At 33.0% G+C, this 16,829-nt stretch overlaps 2 protein-coding genes across 4 annotated transcripts; one reads left to right on the top strand and one right to left on the bottom strand.

Annotated features, from left to right (window-relative positions):
• Positions 1 to 1,829: 1,829 nt before the first annotated feature.
• On the top strand, positions 1,830 to 8,055 carry LOC128894413 (apoptotic chromatin condensation inducer in the nucleus). 2 transcript variants are annotated; one of them, XM_054156131.1, is made up of 9 exons: positions 1,830 to 2,009; positions 3,246 to 4,569; positions 4,649 to 4,736; positions 4,813 to 4,929; positions 5,034 to 5,238; positions 5,304 to 5,512; positions 5,650 to 5,871; positions 5,955 to 6,215; positions 7,203 to 8,055. In XM_054156131.1, the coding sequence occupies exons 2-9, from the start codon at positions 3,248 to 3,250 to the stop codon at positions 7,323 to 7,325; spliced, it is 2,547 nt and encodes an 848-aa protein (XP_054012106.1). In that variant the 5' UTR covers positions 1,830 to 2,009; positions 3,246 to 3,247; the 3' UTR covers positions 7,326 to 8,055. The 2 variants fall into 2 exon arrangements, with proteins under 2 accessions (XP_054012106.1, XP_054012107.1); XM_054156132.1 differs by lacking the exon at positions 1,830 to 2,009 and having other exon boundaries at positions 3,657 to 3,817; positions 3,888 to 4,569.
• A 631-nt stretch (positions 8,056 to 8,686) lies between these two features.
• LOC128894418 (transmembrane 9 superfamily member 2) lies at positions 8,687 to 15,734 on the bottom strand. Of its 2 annotated transcripts, none has more exons than XM_054156136.1 (15): positions 15,477 to 15,734; positions 14,588 to 14,655; positions 14,412 to 14,505; positions 14,147 to 14,282; positions 13,944 to 14,065; positions 13,679 to 13,802; positions 13,453 to 13,595; positions 13,198 to 13,374; positions 12,772 to 12,928; positions 12,533 to 12,710; positions 12,205 to 12,364; positions 11,862 to 12,013; positions 11,668 to 11,779; positions 11,415 to 11,586; positions 8,687 to 11,341 (listed from the first exon to the last, which is right to left on the bottom strand). In XM_054156136.1, the coding sequence occupies exons 1-15, from the start codon at positions 15,603 to 15,605 to the stop codon at positions 11,274 to 11,276; spliced, it is 1,992 nt and encodes a 663-aa protein (XP_054012111.1). In that variant the 5' UTR covers positions 15,606 to 15,734; the 3' UTR covers positions 8,687 to 11,273. The 2 variants fall into 2 exon arrangements, with proteins under 2 accessions (XP_054012111.1, XP_054012112.1); XM_054156137.1 differs by having other exon boundaries at positions 12,772 to 12,916; positions 15,477 to 15,731.
• Between the last annotated feature and the right edge of the window lie 1,095 nt (positions 15,735 to 16,829).

Here is a 16,829-nt window from a genome sequence, read left to right on the forward strand (position 1 = left end):
CGAGGCTTCGTTATGGAAATATTAAGAGAAAACCCCAACCAATCAGAGCGCGCGTATACCGTTGGAGCGGCCGTGGTAGCGAAGGCTACGAGCTAAGCGTCCAATGTCCCTCCATGCACGTCGAGCCACTTGTTCGCGTACGAGAGCGGCCGCTTAGCTCGTAGCCTTCGCTACCGCGGCCGCTCCACTGGTATACGCGCGCTCTGATTGGTCAGTGTTTTCCGTTAATATCTCCTCAACGAAGCCTCGGACAACAATTTCGCTAAGGAAAAAGTTGTTTCAAATCACCTCCCGTACCACCCCTTTCAATGTGTTACAACATTTTTGGGACACCCTGTATAATACAAATATGGTCCATGAGTCATGATGTTTACTCTTGATGTTTACCCATTAAACATTAAACTATCCCTCAGGGGCTGTAGCTATGTTTGATGGTAGCTACAGTACGGGCTTAGCGAACTCGAGGTACCCGAGTTATAGGGAGACCAGCGGGCCCCAACAGACGTGTAAAGAAATTTACTATAAGAAGTTAAGAATTGTGTTAAGTTGTAAAAACATATAAATGTGATATGAATAAATAATGAATAATTAAAACGATAGTATGAATAATGAATGAATAATAAAATGATGTGAATAAATAAATGAATACATATGTGCATGACTGGTGAATTGTAACAAGTAATACTGTACCAATAGGTGCGGTAACCAATATAAAACAGATTAAAATGAAAAAACAAACAGTGCTCTTTTATTAAAACCTATTTTCCAATATCTAACTAATATTGTAAGAAAATTAATTACCGTTTATGGTCGTAAAAGCAACACGAAAACGTAGACTTATAATTATTGATTGATACGTCAGCTTATAAATTAGAAAATGTTTATTTTATGAAATTGTATTATGAAATTGTCCCATTTCTTTTTAAATAAATGCTCTATTTTCTTTTTAGGCAATTTTTTATTAAGGAATATTCATATATAATCTTGGTTATTATCTGTACATTTTGAATAAAAATCTGCTTATAAAGATGGTATTATTACTTTCGTAATAAAAACAGAAAATAATTATTACTTAAGTGTCAAGAACATTGAAACGAAAGCTCATTAGTTTCTCTAATATCCGTTATCTTTCATTCTAACATTTTTAATAATACATTCAGGGTAATGATAAAAACAATAGAAACTGATTATTGTACTTTAAATATAAACTTATATACTATTTGAAAATAAGGCCACTGCTCACTAAGTCGCTCAGTGAGAACAATTTTACGCTCCGAAACATGGCAACCGCTCCCTGGTAGCATCCAATAACTGCTCAGTGAGCGGACGCGAGCAGTCATGCCAACCATACCGTAGTTACTTTCGTGGTGATAGCATTTTATTTGATAGGGAATAATCTTTATGTAAATAATTATTTCAGTCAACCTCTTCTAATTGAATGAATCTGATTTCTTTATTTTCTTTCTAAAATATTTTATTATGTATTATCTACAAGAAGAAAATACTTTTTCATTAATATTATTCAGTCTTATACTTTTATTGCAACTGTAACATTTTCATAAGACCGGATGTTTATACTGTCGACTGTCGATGGATAGAGCCATTCGTGGATATTTTAGATTAGAGTGAATTCCCTAAGTAAAATCCCTAGAGACAGCGCCATCTGTTAATCACAATATAAACATTGCATAGTCTCACATCCCGCTTTCATATATCGTCGTGAAAATTAGGCATAAATGAGCAAGTTTACGAACAATCATTTTCGTTACTTTTTCTGGTGTCAGAATTTGTGAACTAACTTACTATACTAGTGGTTCCGGTTTCGTGAGCCTATCTGATGTGATGTAAAGTATTTGTATTCAATGGAGTACGGTAGACTGAACGTTTATTAGAAGCATCATAGGAGACGTTGTTTCGATTTAAGTACAATATTTATGTGTCAATAATATTACCAAAAGGCGCATCGTACTTGACAGACTTCTAGCTAACCGAAGAAGCGCGTTTATTGAGTAAGTAGTTGCGTATAATTTTTAGATGATAGGACGCCCGCGCGTTTCTCAGGTAACCACAAATCAAACTCGGGGGTATTACTTGAACAGTTCGAAGTAAATATTTATTAAAAATAACTATTGAAACCAGTTCTTAACTAAGTAATACATATAAGCGTCCTTTATTCGTTACATAGACTACGTTTTTTTCTCTTTACGATGCGGAAAATTGGTTATTATTTGTTTGAATAATCAAATAATTAAGTAATTAGTAAAAGAATACTGTAAATGATTATTAAGCGCCTATACAACACATATTTAAAAGCACTATTTCAATCCTTCATTTTTACCAAGTGAGTTTATCTTTTTCTGAAGTATATTGCTCGTAAACATCAATTTTTAAAAATGTACTGAAAAGTAATGAAAAATATTATCAAATAATAAGAAATGCTATTAAATATATTGAGTATTTAAACAAATTTGTGTTTTACATGATATAATTTAAAGCATAGATTATTATATCGCAAACCTATATTGTTTCTTAAAGTTTTATTAAAGAAATATTAATCATAACTAACGATTGATACTTCAATTCTTTTAACATTTAAATGAATTGTTTTTAACACAGGTAATAAGTATATTGAGATTGTAATGCACAATAGGTGTTACAAAAAATATGGATATGAGATTTAAAAGTTAGATAATCGAACAAATTATAGATACTCAAAGATATACACATTCTTATTTTAGACTGAAATACCAAGTATTAAGAAATAGCAACAATTCATAAGACATTTTTGTTAACATCTTGTATATGTATTTATAGTATTAACATCGTATTTTATGATTCCTATTTTAACATAACTAATATAATGACTTTAATTACGTAATATTCTAAGAGCATACGTTAAAATAAATATATGTAAGCATAATTTAATGGTGCCAATTAGTTTTATATATTTTTGATATACCTATGAATCAAAAGATGAAAAGAATACAGCTGAAAATATATATTTAACATATGATAATTTTAGAGCATGTATGCCAAATAAAGAAACAAATGCTTATTTATGAGCATAAATAAAAACTTTCTTATAAGTATCAGTCATACTTTATACCAAGTACATTTTATTCATTCTGTGACAAATCTATTGTTTTAATGGTCAAATTTATAGAAAATATTAAACATTATTATTTTACAGTATTAGACTTCTATTTCATGTATTTTATATTTTTATATATGTTTATATATTTTAGGTATGAGGCGCAAAAGCGAAAGAAATAAAGCAAAAGGGACTCCGGAGAAGGAAGTCGAAAAACCTACTAGAAAGTCAACACGTAGACGTGCAAAGCGAACACATTCATCATCACCGGAACCGGGAAATGTTGAGGAGACTGTGAAAAGCGTCAGTAGCAAAGAAATAGAAAAGAAGTCAACTTTGATAAAACACCAAAGAAAAGAATTGGAACAACCTATAGAAGAACATAACGAAATAGTTTCATCCACTGAAACAGATCTGAAGACAAAATTGGAAGAAAATGAAGAGGACAATGATGGTGGATCAGTTTGGGAAGTGACAAGAGCCGATGCATCGCCTGGCGAGATACAGAAGCTGAAGTTATGTAGACAACATACCTTGTCAGAAGCGTCATCTGATAGTTCTTTGAGTAGGAAAAAATCGAACAAGTGGCAGGAAAGTGGTGAGGGAGTTGCAGAGGAGGCTGACTCGGCAGATGAGCAACTGGTTTCTTGTACAAGAACGCTCAGTAGCGCTGAACAGCCGAACGATCCCTCCTCTTCATGCCCAGGTCAGGACTCCAACGAAGAGGTAAGTGATAGCAAGGAGATCCTGCCCGAAACCACTTCAGCCAACTTGTCTGACGATAAACCAAACATAGATCAGCAAGGTGAATCAAATGAGGCAAATATCCCCAACGAAAATGCTGATAGTGCACCCATTAAGTCGAGTAGTACAACCATATCGGCTCCTAGTTCAAATGGCGACCATTCATCTGTGGCAATAAACATACCAAAGAAAGAAACAACTGTGGAAGATACCAGCGAAAAGTCAACAGAAGCATTTAGTAAGGAAGCTAGCGTTGAAAATGTTATTCGCAAAGATACGAGCAGCGATGAGGATGACGATGGAAAAGGAAAAGATCGTGAAGCGAACTCGTCGTCCGAGTCCAACGATGAAGTTCGTAATAAAAGTAAGAGATCTAGTGGCAGAATGTCATGTGCCAGTCGCAGAAAGCATCGAACCAAATATCGGGATTCGTCTAATTCTGATACGCCAGATTCAGAGGACGAACCTCCTATTAAAAGAGAAATCGAAGTAGATTCTTATATACAAGAAGAGAAAGCGAATACAGAGGATTCCCATGAACAAAAAGATAATTTTGAGTCACCGAAAGTAAAAAGCAATTCCCTACTAAATAATATGGAAATAGATGTAGAACATAGCGAAGAAAATAAACCGAAATTGGATAACGTAAATGAAAAAAAATCGGAATATTCTGTATCAACAGCAGCTCATACGGTGACTCATAAACCTGTGAAAGTAAACTTAAAAAGATCATTGTAAGCATAAATTGTACTGCGATTCACGAATGGCTTTAATGATAATTCTTTTATTATAATTATATAAATTGTGTTTCAGTTCTGCTAGAATAGCAGCAGAAAAGAATGATGTTAAAAAAGAAGAAGTTGATTCAAATGCAAATAGCGAGACTGCTGTTTTAAATCAGGTTTGTTGAACTTTCTCTTTCAAATAAATGATGTATGTTGTATGTTGTAAATTAATACTATTATCATATTTCACAGGAAAATCATGATAGTGCCGAACAAGAGTTAAAATGTGCTCCAAGAAAACGTCGATGGGGTACTGCACTATCTACTGACACCGCGCCTTCGTTTTCAATTTCTACGGATTCGCTTAAAGTAATAACCTCATTTTTAACTTATTCGATTAATTTTTATTATAATCATATGCGCATATTCATAATGCCATATATCAAGTCTGAGATTATACTCTTATATTATAGGTATTAGTACCAGGAGCGAGGCCGTTGTCGATAAATGAGGTTCGTCTCTCAAAAGATGACGATGAAGATAGAGATCGTTACAGAGCTGGTGATAAATGGTACAACTTAAATGACGGATTGAACGATAATAAATCCGGCGATGAAGCTCTTATGCAAAAGAACGGTGCTGCAAAAAAAGGGGATGGGAAGATCGATAATCACATAGGTATTTAAATACTTTAATTTTCTTGAAACATTTCATCTAATTATTATTTAAATTGTGATTTGTAGCAGCGCGACGGAAGATATCGATTGTGAAAGAAACACCGCACGTAAAATCCCCTAGTCCACCAGCTACGAAGCCCACGAACATCCTTTTGATCAAAAACTTGGTTCGTCCTTTCACTCTGAATCAAATCAAAGAACTTCTTTCGCGTACTGGCACGATCGTTGAAAATGGATTTTGGATGGACAGAATCAAGTCTAAATGTTTTGTAGAGGTGGGTATCTAGTAAAATGACTTCTCGTAACTATGTGTTTCATTAATATTTTTATGTACTATCTCTGTTGTATCCTATGATATTCCTAGATAAATTACAATGTATATTACATGCAGTCATTAAATGAAACATTACAGTACGCCAATGAGGACCAGGCATTCGAGACAAGACAGGCACTACACGGTATATCTTGGCCTGTTTCGAATCCGAAAAGGCTCCATGTTGAGTATGCAACCAAAGATGACATGGAATTGACGCGCGAATTGTCAAAAGATCAATCCATTCCAAGAAAAACGGGACCTCTTGTACCGTCAGATACGTGGCAAGATTGGAACCGGGATGAAAGAACAAATACAAAGGTAAATATAAATCCGTCAGTATAAATCCAAACATTATATTAAAATTATTTTATAAAAAAAAATATATATTTTGTAAATACTAGGTGATGGTAGTCCGAGAGTGGGACTTAGGTAAAGAAGATGGGCAGCAACACATGAAGGACAAGGAACGTGAAAAAAAGGATCATGATAAAAAAATAAGGCAAAGGAGTCGGAGTCCTACGGTGGAGGTACATCTTCCAGCTCCAGCTCGCAAATTTAAAAAGAAAGAGGACGAGCCACCACCGGCTAAGCTTTTAGACGATCTCTTTAGAAAGACAAAGGCGACGCCATGCATATACTGGTTACCACTCACAAATGAGCAGGTGCGTCAATGTTAAAATGCATTGCGTGAGTTATGACTTTTTTTTGTATCTTTATTATAATTTGTTATAAATATTGTTTATTTTAGTAGTACAATAGGACCCCACTTATTCAAATAAGGGTTGCGTTAGAGTTGATAGTCAATTTTTGACTATCCATATGTCTAATTAAAAATTTGCTTACTATTGATATGAAATCACTTCCTTAAATAAGGGCCAAGGATTGACACTTCTTGTTTTTAATCAGTCCACTACATCGAAATTTTACTGTTGTCATCCTTCTCAACTGTACAATCAACGACATAAACACTTCTCACTCTTACACTCTCGTATCAAAATGTAGCGAGGTCTGTGTAATCTTTACACTGTTTGCTCTTTCTTCTGGTTAGAAGGTTGTATACTTCCTCATTTTGCGGTCTGCAAATAAATACCATAATCAAGGCTTATCCGGTTTTCAGTTGCACCTCTGCTATATTCGATCGATTGCATAGTTTTAGGATTTAGTCTTCAGAATAAATAATATAAATCCTCTTAGCGGTTAAATAACCGGTTACGATAAGTAAGACACATTATTTATATTTCTCAGAAAACAAGTGAAGTTACAAAGTTCACTCAATGTACATTATAAGAAACGTCTTACTTAAATGGCGATGTGATAACATTGCATATAAGAAACTGAACACAAAAGTTTGAAAACGGTCATATGACCGGTCGTGGTAGGTTTAGTATGACGAAAAATAATTGATAAAGAATTTTTTTTATTAAATACAAGTAGAGAGACCTATGAACTTGATCGAAGTTTGAAAGTGATTAAAGGAGTTCGCAATACTGTTTGTAAGTGTAAAATGCAGCATAGTGTAAAGAGAGGGATTTCCCCGAACAATAGGCAATATATTAGTGCAAAGGGTTGATTTCTTCGTGTTATTTTTTATTTACTTAATTCTTTTTTTAAATTTAATTTAGTGACGTAAAAATTCTACATGATTGCAGATTGTAGTGAAGGAAGAAATGAGAAGGCAACACATGGCGGAACACGCTCGCAGACTAGAAGAGATGAGGCGCGCGGAGAGAAATAATAGGGACGGTCGTCGTCGTCGCAGTCCGAGAAAATAATTTTCTGATTGTCCATTATTGATAAACGTACCTTTCCCTCTCTAATGCAAAAATTCCGATTTTTACCATCTCCATGTCAAGACAGTTCGAGATCACAGAAGAAAAAGACAAGATTCCCTTCTTTTTAGAGTCGACAAAACTTTCCAAACATGTTCTCAAACGTTGATTTCTCATCCAATTTAACCTTCGATTAGTTTTACAGGTTGTATTATCGATTAGTACTTTAATATATCGCGTTGGAGTGTTAGTTTCTTAGTTTTAGGACACCGGATTTTTTTTTTCAAGATATATTTCTTTGTCGTTTTATTTCTATTTCAATTCCGTGAACTTGTTTCTCTGTTGTCTGTCTCCCATTCGTTGATTTTGTCGCTTCACTCGTCGATGAGAACTGTACAGATTTCTTTGCATGATTGAGATGTTCCGCTTCCCGCTTCCTGCTCCCTTGAATTTCAGCATTAAACTGTACTTCTTACAGGTCAACATTATCTATTCAACAGAGCAGCGTAACTATAGAACAAACACGAGAGTGTTTGCATCGTCTAGGAGACACGCATCATATTCTACGATACACTGTAGCGCGATACCGCAAAATGCGCCCTGGAAATCGAAGGATTATTGAACAAAAACACGGTCCATGTAGAAAAATCATGAAACTTAGTATTCATGATCATTGCAAATACAACTTGTTAAAAAAAAAAAATAATAATAATATCACCAAAAAAAAAAAACATCGTAATTCGGCTAGTTGTCGAAATCAGCAACAAACCGAGATGACAAACCTCTGTCGGTCATCGAACGACACGAAGAAGTCATCCTAAATACCATCGGGGAAAAATCATTTTCCCCAGATAATCTTTTCTTTTGTTACTAGAATAGCCGATTTCCTTGAATTTGACATACACTACCACAGATTTGGTAGTAGAATGTAAAGTTTTTGGTGTTTCTCGCATCAGCGAGGTGAGATCGCACACCTAAGAAACACGTTTGTACATAAAGTATAATTCGAATATTCCGTGATATACATGTAAAATTATCAATAAATGTAAAACACTATAGAATATGTGCGAAAGTACATTTGGCGCTTACTTTTTACAACACTGCATTCGCAACGTGTTATTTATCCTTAAACAAGTTCATAAAACGAGATTTACGAAGATAATATACATGCTTAAACGGAAAATGAATTGATTAGTTACATTTTACTTGATGTTACGTATCTATCATTTTTAACGTGAATTATTATTTTATACATACTGGAGAATGTAATTAAAAAAGGACTGTTTTAACAAGGAAAGTTGTGTAACGCATAAAAGGTCGGGAACATGTTTACGTGATTTGTTACAGATAGAGAAATGTCTACGTACACTTATTCGATCTTTATTTATATTAACATTATTAACGCTAACGTTGTAATTGCTTTAATTTACAAAATTAACGAATTACAGGATGTGTGCATGTCAGCTATTAATTAAAAATATTTCACAGTCACAAATACTATTAATAGACGAATAAAAAGACAACAAAAAATTCCAAATTCGGCGTTCAAATTAATTACCAGTTTGTACACTCTATATCTACGATTAAACTAAACTTATTGGTAGTATTTACGAAAAATGATTTTTCATATTTCAAGCAGAAACTTGGTGTCATAATAATATACAACGTCGTCAAATACCTTTTTATCACGAAAAAAAAATACTTTTTTGGTATCTGTTAAATAGAGCCTAAACAAAATAATTATTGCTCAGACTGCATCAAAGATCCAACAAAATTAATCTTTTTAAATCCTTGTTGTAATTGTGATATTCGTAAGTCATCGTTCAAAATATTTGAAATAATGCCAACCGCTCGGGTGGATCCACCCGTTCTACGGCGCATAGATAAACAACCGAATGGATAGATCTACCTTTGCACGCCACGCCGTATTATCCTCTTATAGCCATACAATATACGTATGTTTATAATAACTGTACACAATCTAAAATTAAAAACCTCTTCAGGGACACTGGTATGTATGTGTACGTTTAGTTCTTTTTAAATTAAAATTATTCCAAATGAACGCAAATTTGAAATCTGTTGATAGCTATTTTCTGTAAAATCTTTCAATAATAACAAAAAAATACTCGTTTAGCTGCGGTAATGGCATTTTATTCAATTATAAAATGTATTTTGTATTACTAGTTATATTTTATAAGTAATTATAAACGTACACATATGTTTAATTATCGTCTTGACTAGCACTTTTCTCATAATCGTGTGCGCTTGATTGTAAACTTTAAGTCTATTGTAGATAATAAATAATTTTTGTATTGTATTGGTACCAAGTTACGGTCCCATTATATTTTCGTAAAATGTAAAGAACCGGTATGCCCTGAATATATGAAACATCTTCATTCATAATTTACTAATAACGCTCAACAGTCACATTGCTGAAACATTATTTTTTTGGAGTATATTTATTGCTTTCCCAACTTTGTTTACTTACTGGATTGCTATCAATATAAAATGAATAAAATGTGGACAAGTAAGAAACTAAATTAATTTTTTTTTCACTGCAAGAAATTCGTCCCTGAAGAGGTTAAAGTCGCATGCATCGCTAGTGTACAGAATTCTACAGCCTTTTTCACAAGCTCAATCGAGTACAGTAATTTATAATGTTTAGCGACATTAATAAAATTATTCATGAATAATCTTATTAAACATTAAGTCAATACAGAATTGCTGTATAGTCGGCAGAAAATATACATAATATAAAATTTCAAGAAATATTCTGAGGTCTAGAAGGGAGTATTATGCAAAAAGATGATTTTATTTTCAAATTTTATGTTATTAATACTCATACTAATGTAGTTATAGATTACGTTATGTTACTGCGCGGGGGTTCTTGAATAATTTACGAAACATGGCGTTCTAGGCAGACAACTCGGGCGGTTAGCAATGCGTTAACGACACATTCGGTTTACAATATAATGCTAGAACATAAGACCACAAAGGTATCGATCTTACAAATATGGTAAAAAATGTGTATATAAGTTACAAGTAAAATCTATAATCCAGAAAATTCGTAAAATAATTGATTTAAATATAGGATAAAGTGTTTTCTTATTTACATTGTAAACTGATATTTATACTTATATGTTTATTCTGGTAACCAGTATCTCTAATAATTAGACATTACGTCTGGATTGCATAATTTGTTTGTAACATGTATACACGTACCTTCATAGCTTTGATACATCTACCACATTATCAAAAGGATGAAATACTAAGGAATATATAACAGTGACTGTATTGATCGATTCGTATGTTAACCAAGTACGAACATTTGTGTATTTCAGGTAACAAAGCAAATGATTAATGGCCTGATTTGAGCCCCCTTTTATGCACGCGTTTAGAAGAATCGAAAAAAATAGCAAATTCATCGCATCACGTTGGTAAATATACGTTTCGAAATCTTGCACAATAACTGCGCACTAGTCCAAATACCTGCCAATTCCTTGTTAATTTTTTGCTATGACTAGACTTGCTTATAATTTGTTGCAATACGTAACATACACAATTACTAAGTATTAGTCGCTTTACAATTTCAATATTGTAAAATTGTCGTTAATTTGTTATGGACTAATTTTTAATTGTTGACGATTATTGTCAGAATTTTTTATCTTATAATTTATTGCACATTGCGTCAAATAGTGAGTAGCAATCAAGGATTTTAATTGTATAGAAATGTATTTCGATAGATTTATATTTTTGCAATAATTATTGACGGAATTTCAGTCATAATGTTGAAATTTCAGATCATATCGAAATAACATACTCGTGCATAAAAGGGCTTGAAAGCTTGTGTATTAACATATTTAACAAAATTTAGCTTCACGTCAATCGTCCATGTTACTGTTTACTTATACCACATTCATTTTATTTCAATGGGTATCATAAGCTGATACGTTAGTCGACTTTCACGACACTGTAGATCTTCCGCACAAACCAAAAGCAGGCAAAGAAACCGATTGAACCTGTTGAACACATGAAACGTTTGGTAATTTGTTAATATTAAAAGTTGCTTTCTATTATAGACTAAAACTTTACCTGTTAGGAGGAAGAATAAGTAAACCATAATACAAGTGTAACCGAAATAGAGGAACGTAGACGTAGCATCTTTTATGTCCAATTTAGTTATGAAAAAGTGTATACAGTATATTAATAAATAAAACGCGGTGAAACCAGATGTTCGGAAACTGCGCCACCACCAATGATAATCCTGAAAATAAAAATTAGTTTTAACGCATACGTGTAAAAAAATGATGTTTCGTTATCGATTTAACGATAGATTATTATTTACCTCTGCACAAAGGTGGAAATAACAAAGTAAAATCGTCGTCTCCGAACATGTGATAACGAGAATGAGAAACACCAAGAAAAGAAATCCAAACATATAATATACTTGACTCGACCTGAAAAACAAATGATAAGTATTAAAAATACCTTGTATTTTAACGTCGCCTAGGTAGCGTTTTATATTGGCATGGTACTTACCACAGAGAATTAAGTATGAAGAATAACTGTATAAATATACATCCAAATGGCAGAACTCCACCCATTATTACACCAGGTATTGGTTGCGTATAAAAATTTTGTTCTGGTATTTGCCTAGGAATTTGATTGGTTCTAACAGGATGCTCCAAAGGCTGAAATAAAATACATTTCCTTCTTTTGCAAAAAATGATTTAATAAAAATATATATGGTAATAGAAATTCTTTGCATGTTAAAACGAAGACAAATTCAACTCTGTATTTGAGATTTGCTAATTTTAATATTTTTCCTCTCTTATTTCCACTTGTTTACTGATTCAGTAAGAGAAAGAAAATGTTTAATTACCCTTTTTCTGAACCCGAAATAAGCACCAATAAATGTTAATGGAAGAGATACTCCAAACCAAAGTGCTAAAAGAGCAACAAGGGTGCTGAATGGTACTGCAGCTGAACTTCCATTTGCCCAGAATACCAAGTTCATTATGAAGAACAAACTGAATACGATTCTGTAAAATATGGATATTTTAATACATTGTAAACGAAATTAAACAATTCAATCAAATTAAAAAGCACTTCGTTAAATTTCAACAAGAAATATATAAATTTTTAAATTAAATTATAAACTTTGATATAGTTTTAATTACTGACACTTTATCGATTAAATAAATCATTACCCAGGACTCAGCATAGATGTAAGGAGTACATTGGACTTCCATTTCTCACCACCGAAACTTTTGTATATCCTAGCAGATACATAGCCAGCAATGGTCCCAAGGCAAACATATAGAACCATGGCGCAGGTCATTAAAGCGCCTCTGTTAGCAGGAGACAAGAATCCCAAGCAAGCAAATGCTATGGAATTCAATAAAATTATAGTCAGTCTCCCGCGTCAAATACATGTTTAAAAACTTACCAAGCGTTACAAGTGTCATGTAGAAGACTTGGACACCAGACCCAAGTAAAACCGAGAGTAACATTCCTTTGCGAGGAGGTCGGAATACATCACCATGGACCAATTTCCAGCCAAACTCTTCCTGTGCGTCTTCTCCTGACTCTATCTGGAAGCAAGCCTGCGTTATTGCAACACAGACATGGAAATATGATAGTTTTATAATGCGGAATTAAAAACTGAGTGTCTCTTTTTCATTTGGGTTACTAAAATAAAATTGTTGTACTAAGAACTTCAGAGTTATTCGTAATCGAGATAACAAAATGATACATGAAATTATGACAAAATTTAATGAAACAAAGAAATGAAGAATTAACTACACCGACAAATTACCCAGTGTTAAAGATTAAGAAAACATAGCTGACTGAGAATGACGTTCCTTTAATGTACCTGATTGTATCGAGCAATATCTTTGTGCAATGTTCGAAGCATTATCATGGCCACCATACCAGAAAGAAATAAGATAATTATTAATGAATTAAGAATACTGAACCACTGGATATTCGTATGTGGCATAGATTCTAAAATATAATCCCATCTAGATGACCATTTGATTGTATTATTTTCCTGAAATTGAAAACGCAAATGATATTTCTTTAAATGCCAACTTAATTCAGTTTTTCATTTTATTACATGAGAACTTACCATAAATGTTACAGAATACGTATAAGTGATAGATAATTCCTTGCCAACTGGAAGTGGATCACGTGATATTTCTAATGGTATCTTACTTTCACAATTAGGATTATTACTATTGTGGTTAATACTGCGAGGAACCACTTTAACAGCTGTTAAAAATACAAGCATAAAACTTAAAAAAACGTAAGTTCATAAAAACTTATAATATGAATCAAAATTTCAAATCATTTACATATTATGCGTCCGCCATTCTCTTTAAATGAAGATCCCCACTCTTCGTCTGCTCCACTATGATACGTAATTGTAAGGTCTACATGATTAAACAGGTAATAAGTTTTCGGTTTGTTATACGCGCCCTAATGAAGAAAGAATATATTAATTTTAATTAGTATCAATATGTTCTTTAAGTTGAAATAATAAGAATATTCTTAAAATATTAGAAACTTGTCTCGATAGCATTATTCATTAATTTGAATAGTATGGCGATGAATATTTACACTAATGCTACAAGTATCTTGTTGAGATTTTAATTCTCGAGAGAAACAACCCATAGGAAATCCAGTGCTACAATATTGTCGTTCATCTTCCAATTGATAACACCAAGTGACTGGCATATTATCTGCAAAATGATTAAAACACTGGTAGTAAACAATAGTTTGCATCATTTAAGGTTTAATTAATTTTATTGTTAAAATCTTACCCACTATCCAGTGATGCTGATAGTTAAGTGCCATTCCTTTCTTCAAAAATTCCAATTTTTTTTCTGATTCTTTGTCTCCACCTTTGTAAGTTCTTGTACATGCAATGCCACATTTCACGTCTTTCAAGAACTCTAACTAAAAATGTACAATTCATGTACAAATGAACACATTTATTACACTTCAAATTGTATAATTAAATAATACTATGTGTAAAATCAATTACACTTAAAAAATAGAAGAAAATATTATATTGTGTGACTTTACCTTATATGGAGAAGGTCTTATACGTTCTCCAAAAACAACCTGTCCCAAATTCTCAACAGGACTTTGACTTTCATCGGTAGGGCAAAAATCAAAACTAAAAATTGTTAAATCCATTAGTTTCAATTTCCTAAAATTATAGCAGAGCACAGTTCTTTATAAATCATGGAAAAACTTACTGATGGTATTCGTATGGTATTACATACTTCTCAGTGTTCAAACGGTTTACATACAGTTTAATTTCAGACTAAAACAAAGAACATCATATAATTGCAAAGGACTACAATAAAATAAATTACATTACTGAAATTACCAATATGTAAATTCTTAAAAGAAATTTAAATCATGTTGTAAAGAGTGCCATAATATTTATTCAATTTCTTGAAAATATAAGAATTTCTGACAAAAAATGGAACTTCTTCTCCTGAACATTTTATTCAATTAATAAATACCTCAATTTAAAAATATTATTTGTTATTATTATTTTTATGTTCAGTTAAATATCTAAAGATGTGACCTTCATGCACTGATTTTTTAAATAGTGGAGAACAACATATTTCTACCATAACCTATACCAATTAAATAATGAAATAATCTTTGTGTAAGTTTGACATATTTAAAATAAAATAAATAAAACACTCCATCATAGCGGTCATAGAATACTACTGGGAATGTATTTTTTTCTCGTGTGAGTGTTTATTGCTTTAATGTTAATGTGTAACTGAAGTATCACATATCTTGACACTGATATCTGACATTTATGATCATAATCCAAAACAACTCAGCCTTAGGCATACAATGGTTACAATCTTTCGGGACTTGATTTCACAATATGAGACACATGTCATAAAAGAGTACACTGAAACACGTACAGAATTATCTGAAATAATTATTAACGTGGCAATCAAAATAGTAGACTGATATAAAAATCTATCTCAAATTAAATAAATGCTAAAAACAAAGAGTGATTACTTATAATTATTTGTAAATAATTTCAAAGTAAAAAGAGAGAAGTAGTATAATCGTAACCAAATTCCAAAACGGTGGAATATTTTTTTAAATAACTACTTTGCACGTTTCCGTCGTTTCTCCGGCCTTGCAGAAATTCACAGGTGCTAAGCCCGGCAAGTAGAAAGCCCACGCACAATGAATGGTAGATATCGTAAACAATAGCCACGGCAAAATTGTTTTCGCCATTATATTGCTAATGTTCGTTGTTACTATCTATTTGCCTAATGCAAGTATATGTCAACTGCTACGTGAAAAACATCGAACACTACACTGCCATGACACACGTCATTAATAACCGACATTAAACATAGATCGGTAATCCTTCTGCGTGGCAATCTTACAGTTGGTACTACGCAGCTTTGTTGTAAGCGGTATATTCCACTCAGCCAACTGGTCCCGATCCACGACCTATATTACTAGAAACCACTAGGATTTATCAGTGAGCACACCGTACTGAGCGCTACGGAGAGCGACCAGAGGAACGACAGACTACTCAAACTTTGTATTTAATGGCTCTAACCATACGATCCAAAATTAATTCGAACTTTTTGCCGTTAGATGGCTGCAATATCGAATGTAAAAACATTCTAACAATAAACACAAAATTTATATAAATTTAAAATTGTAGATTGTAATATACATAGTAGATTCTAAGAACATCATTGTTGAATTACATTGTATTACAACTTTACTTATTTAAATAAATCGAAATTAAATGTAGAACATGTTACTTGAAATGTCATTTAACACCATCGAACATATCATAATAACTCCTGACACTTTCTAACGCCTTCTGGTACCTCCTGACACCTCCTAATACCTCCCGATACATCATATTTCCTAACATCTCCGAACAACTCCTAACAACTTTTAAGAACTCCAAATACCTCTTAATAACTCTTAATACATTCTAACAATATCTAACATCCCTAACAATTCCTGACATCTCCTGATACTTCCGAAAACATTCTAACATCTCCTAACACCTTCTAACATTTTCTGGCATCCCTTAACAAACTCTAACATCTCCTAATAACTTCTAACACCATCTCCGATTTTCTAACACTTCCTGACACTTCCTGAAAAATCGCCACGGTTCGTAACTTCTCAGTTGGAAAACATGATATGCGAAGAGGTGGTACGAGGAATTCATGGTACGTATCAAATTCTGGACGGATTTTACATTTTGGTAACAGGAGAACTGATATGTGAAGAGGTGGCATGAAGGCAATTTGGTACGTATCGAATTTTGGTCAGAATTTTGCTCCTGGTATCAGGAGAACATGATATGCGAAGAGGTGGCACGTTTGCGCCTAAAACCAGGCAACCGGTCCGACTTACCTGTAAGGATAGGTTGCCTAACTCAAGGGGCCATATTTTCGGTACGTATCGAAATTCTGGCCCGATTTT

This window comes from Hylaeus anthracinus, unplaced genomic scaffold (genome assembly GCF_026225885.1).
Source record: "Hylaeus anthracinus isolate JK02 unplaced genomic scaffold, UHH_iyHylAnth1.0_haploid 3, whole genome shotgun sequence".
NCBI lineage: Eukaryota > Metazoa > Arthropoda > Insecta > Hymenoptera > Colletidae > Hylaeus > Hylaeus anthracinus.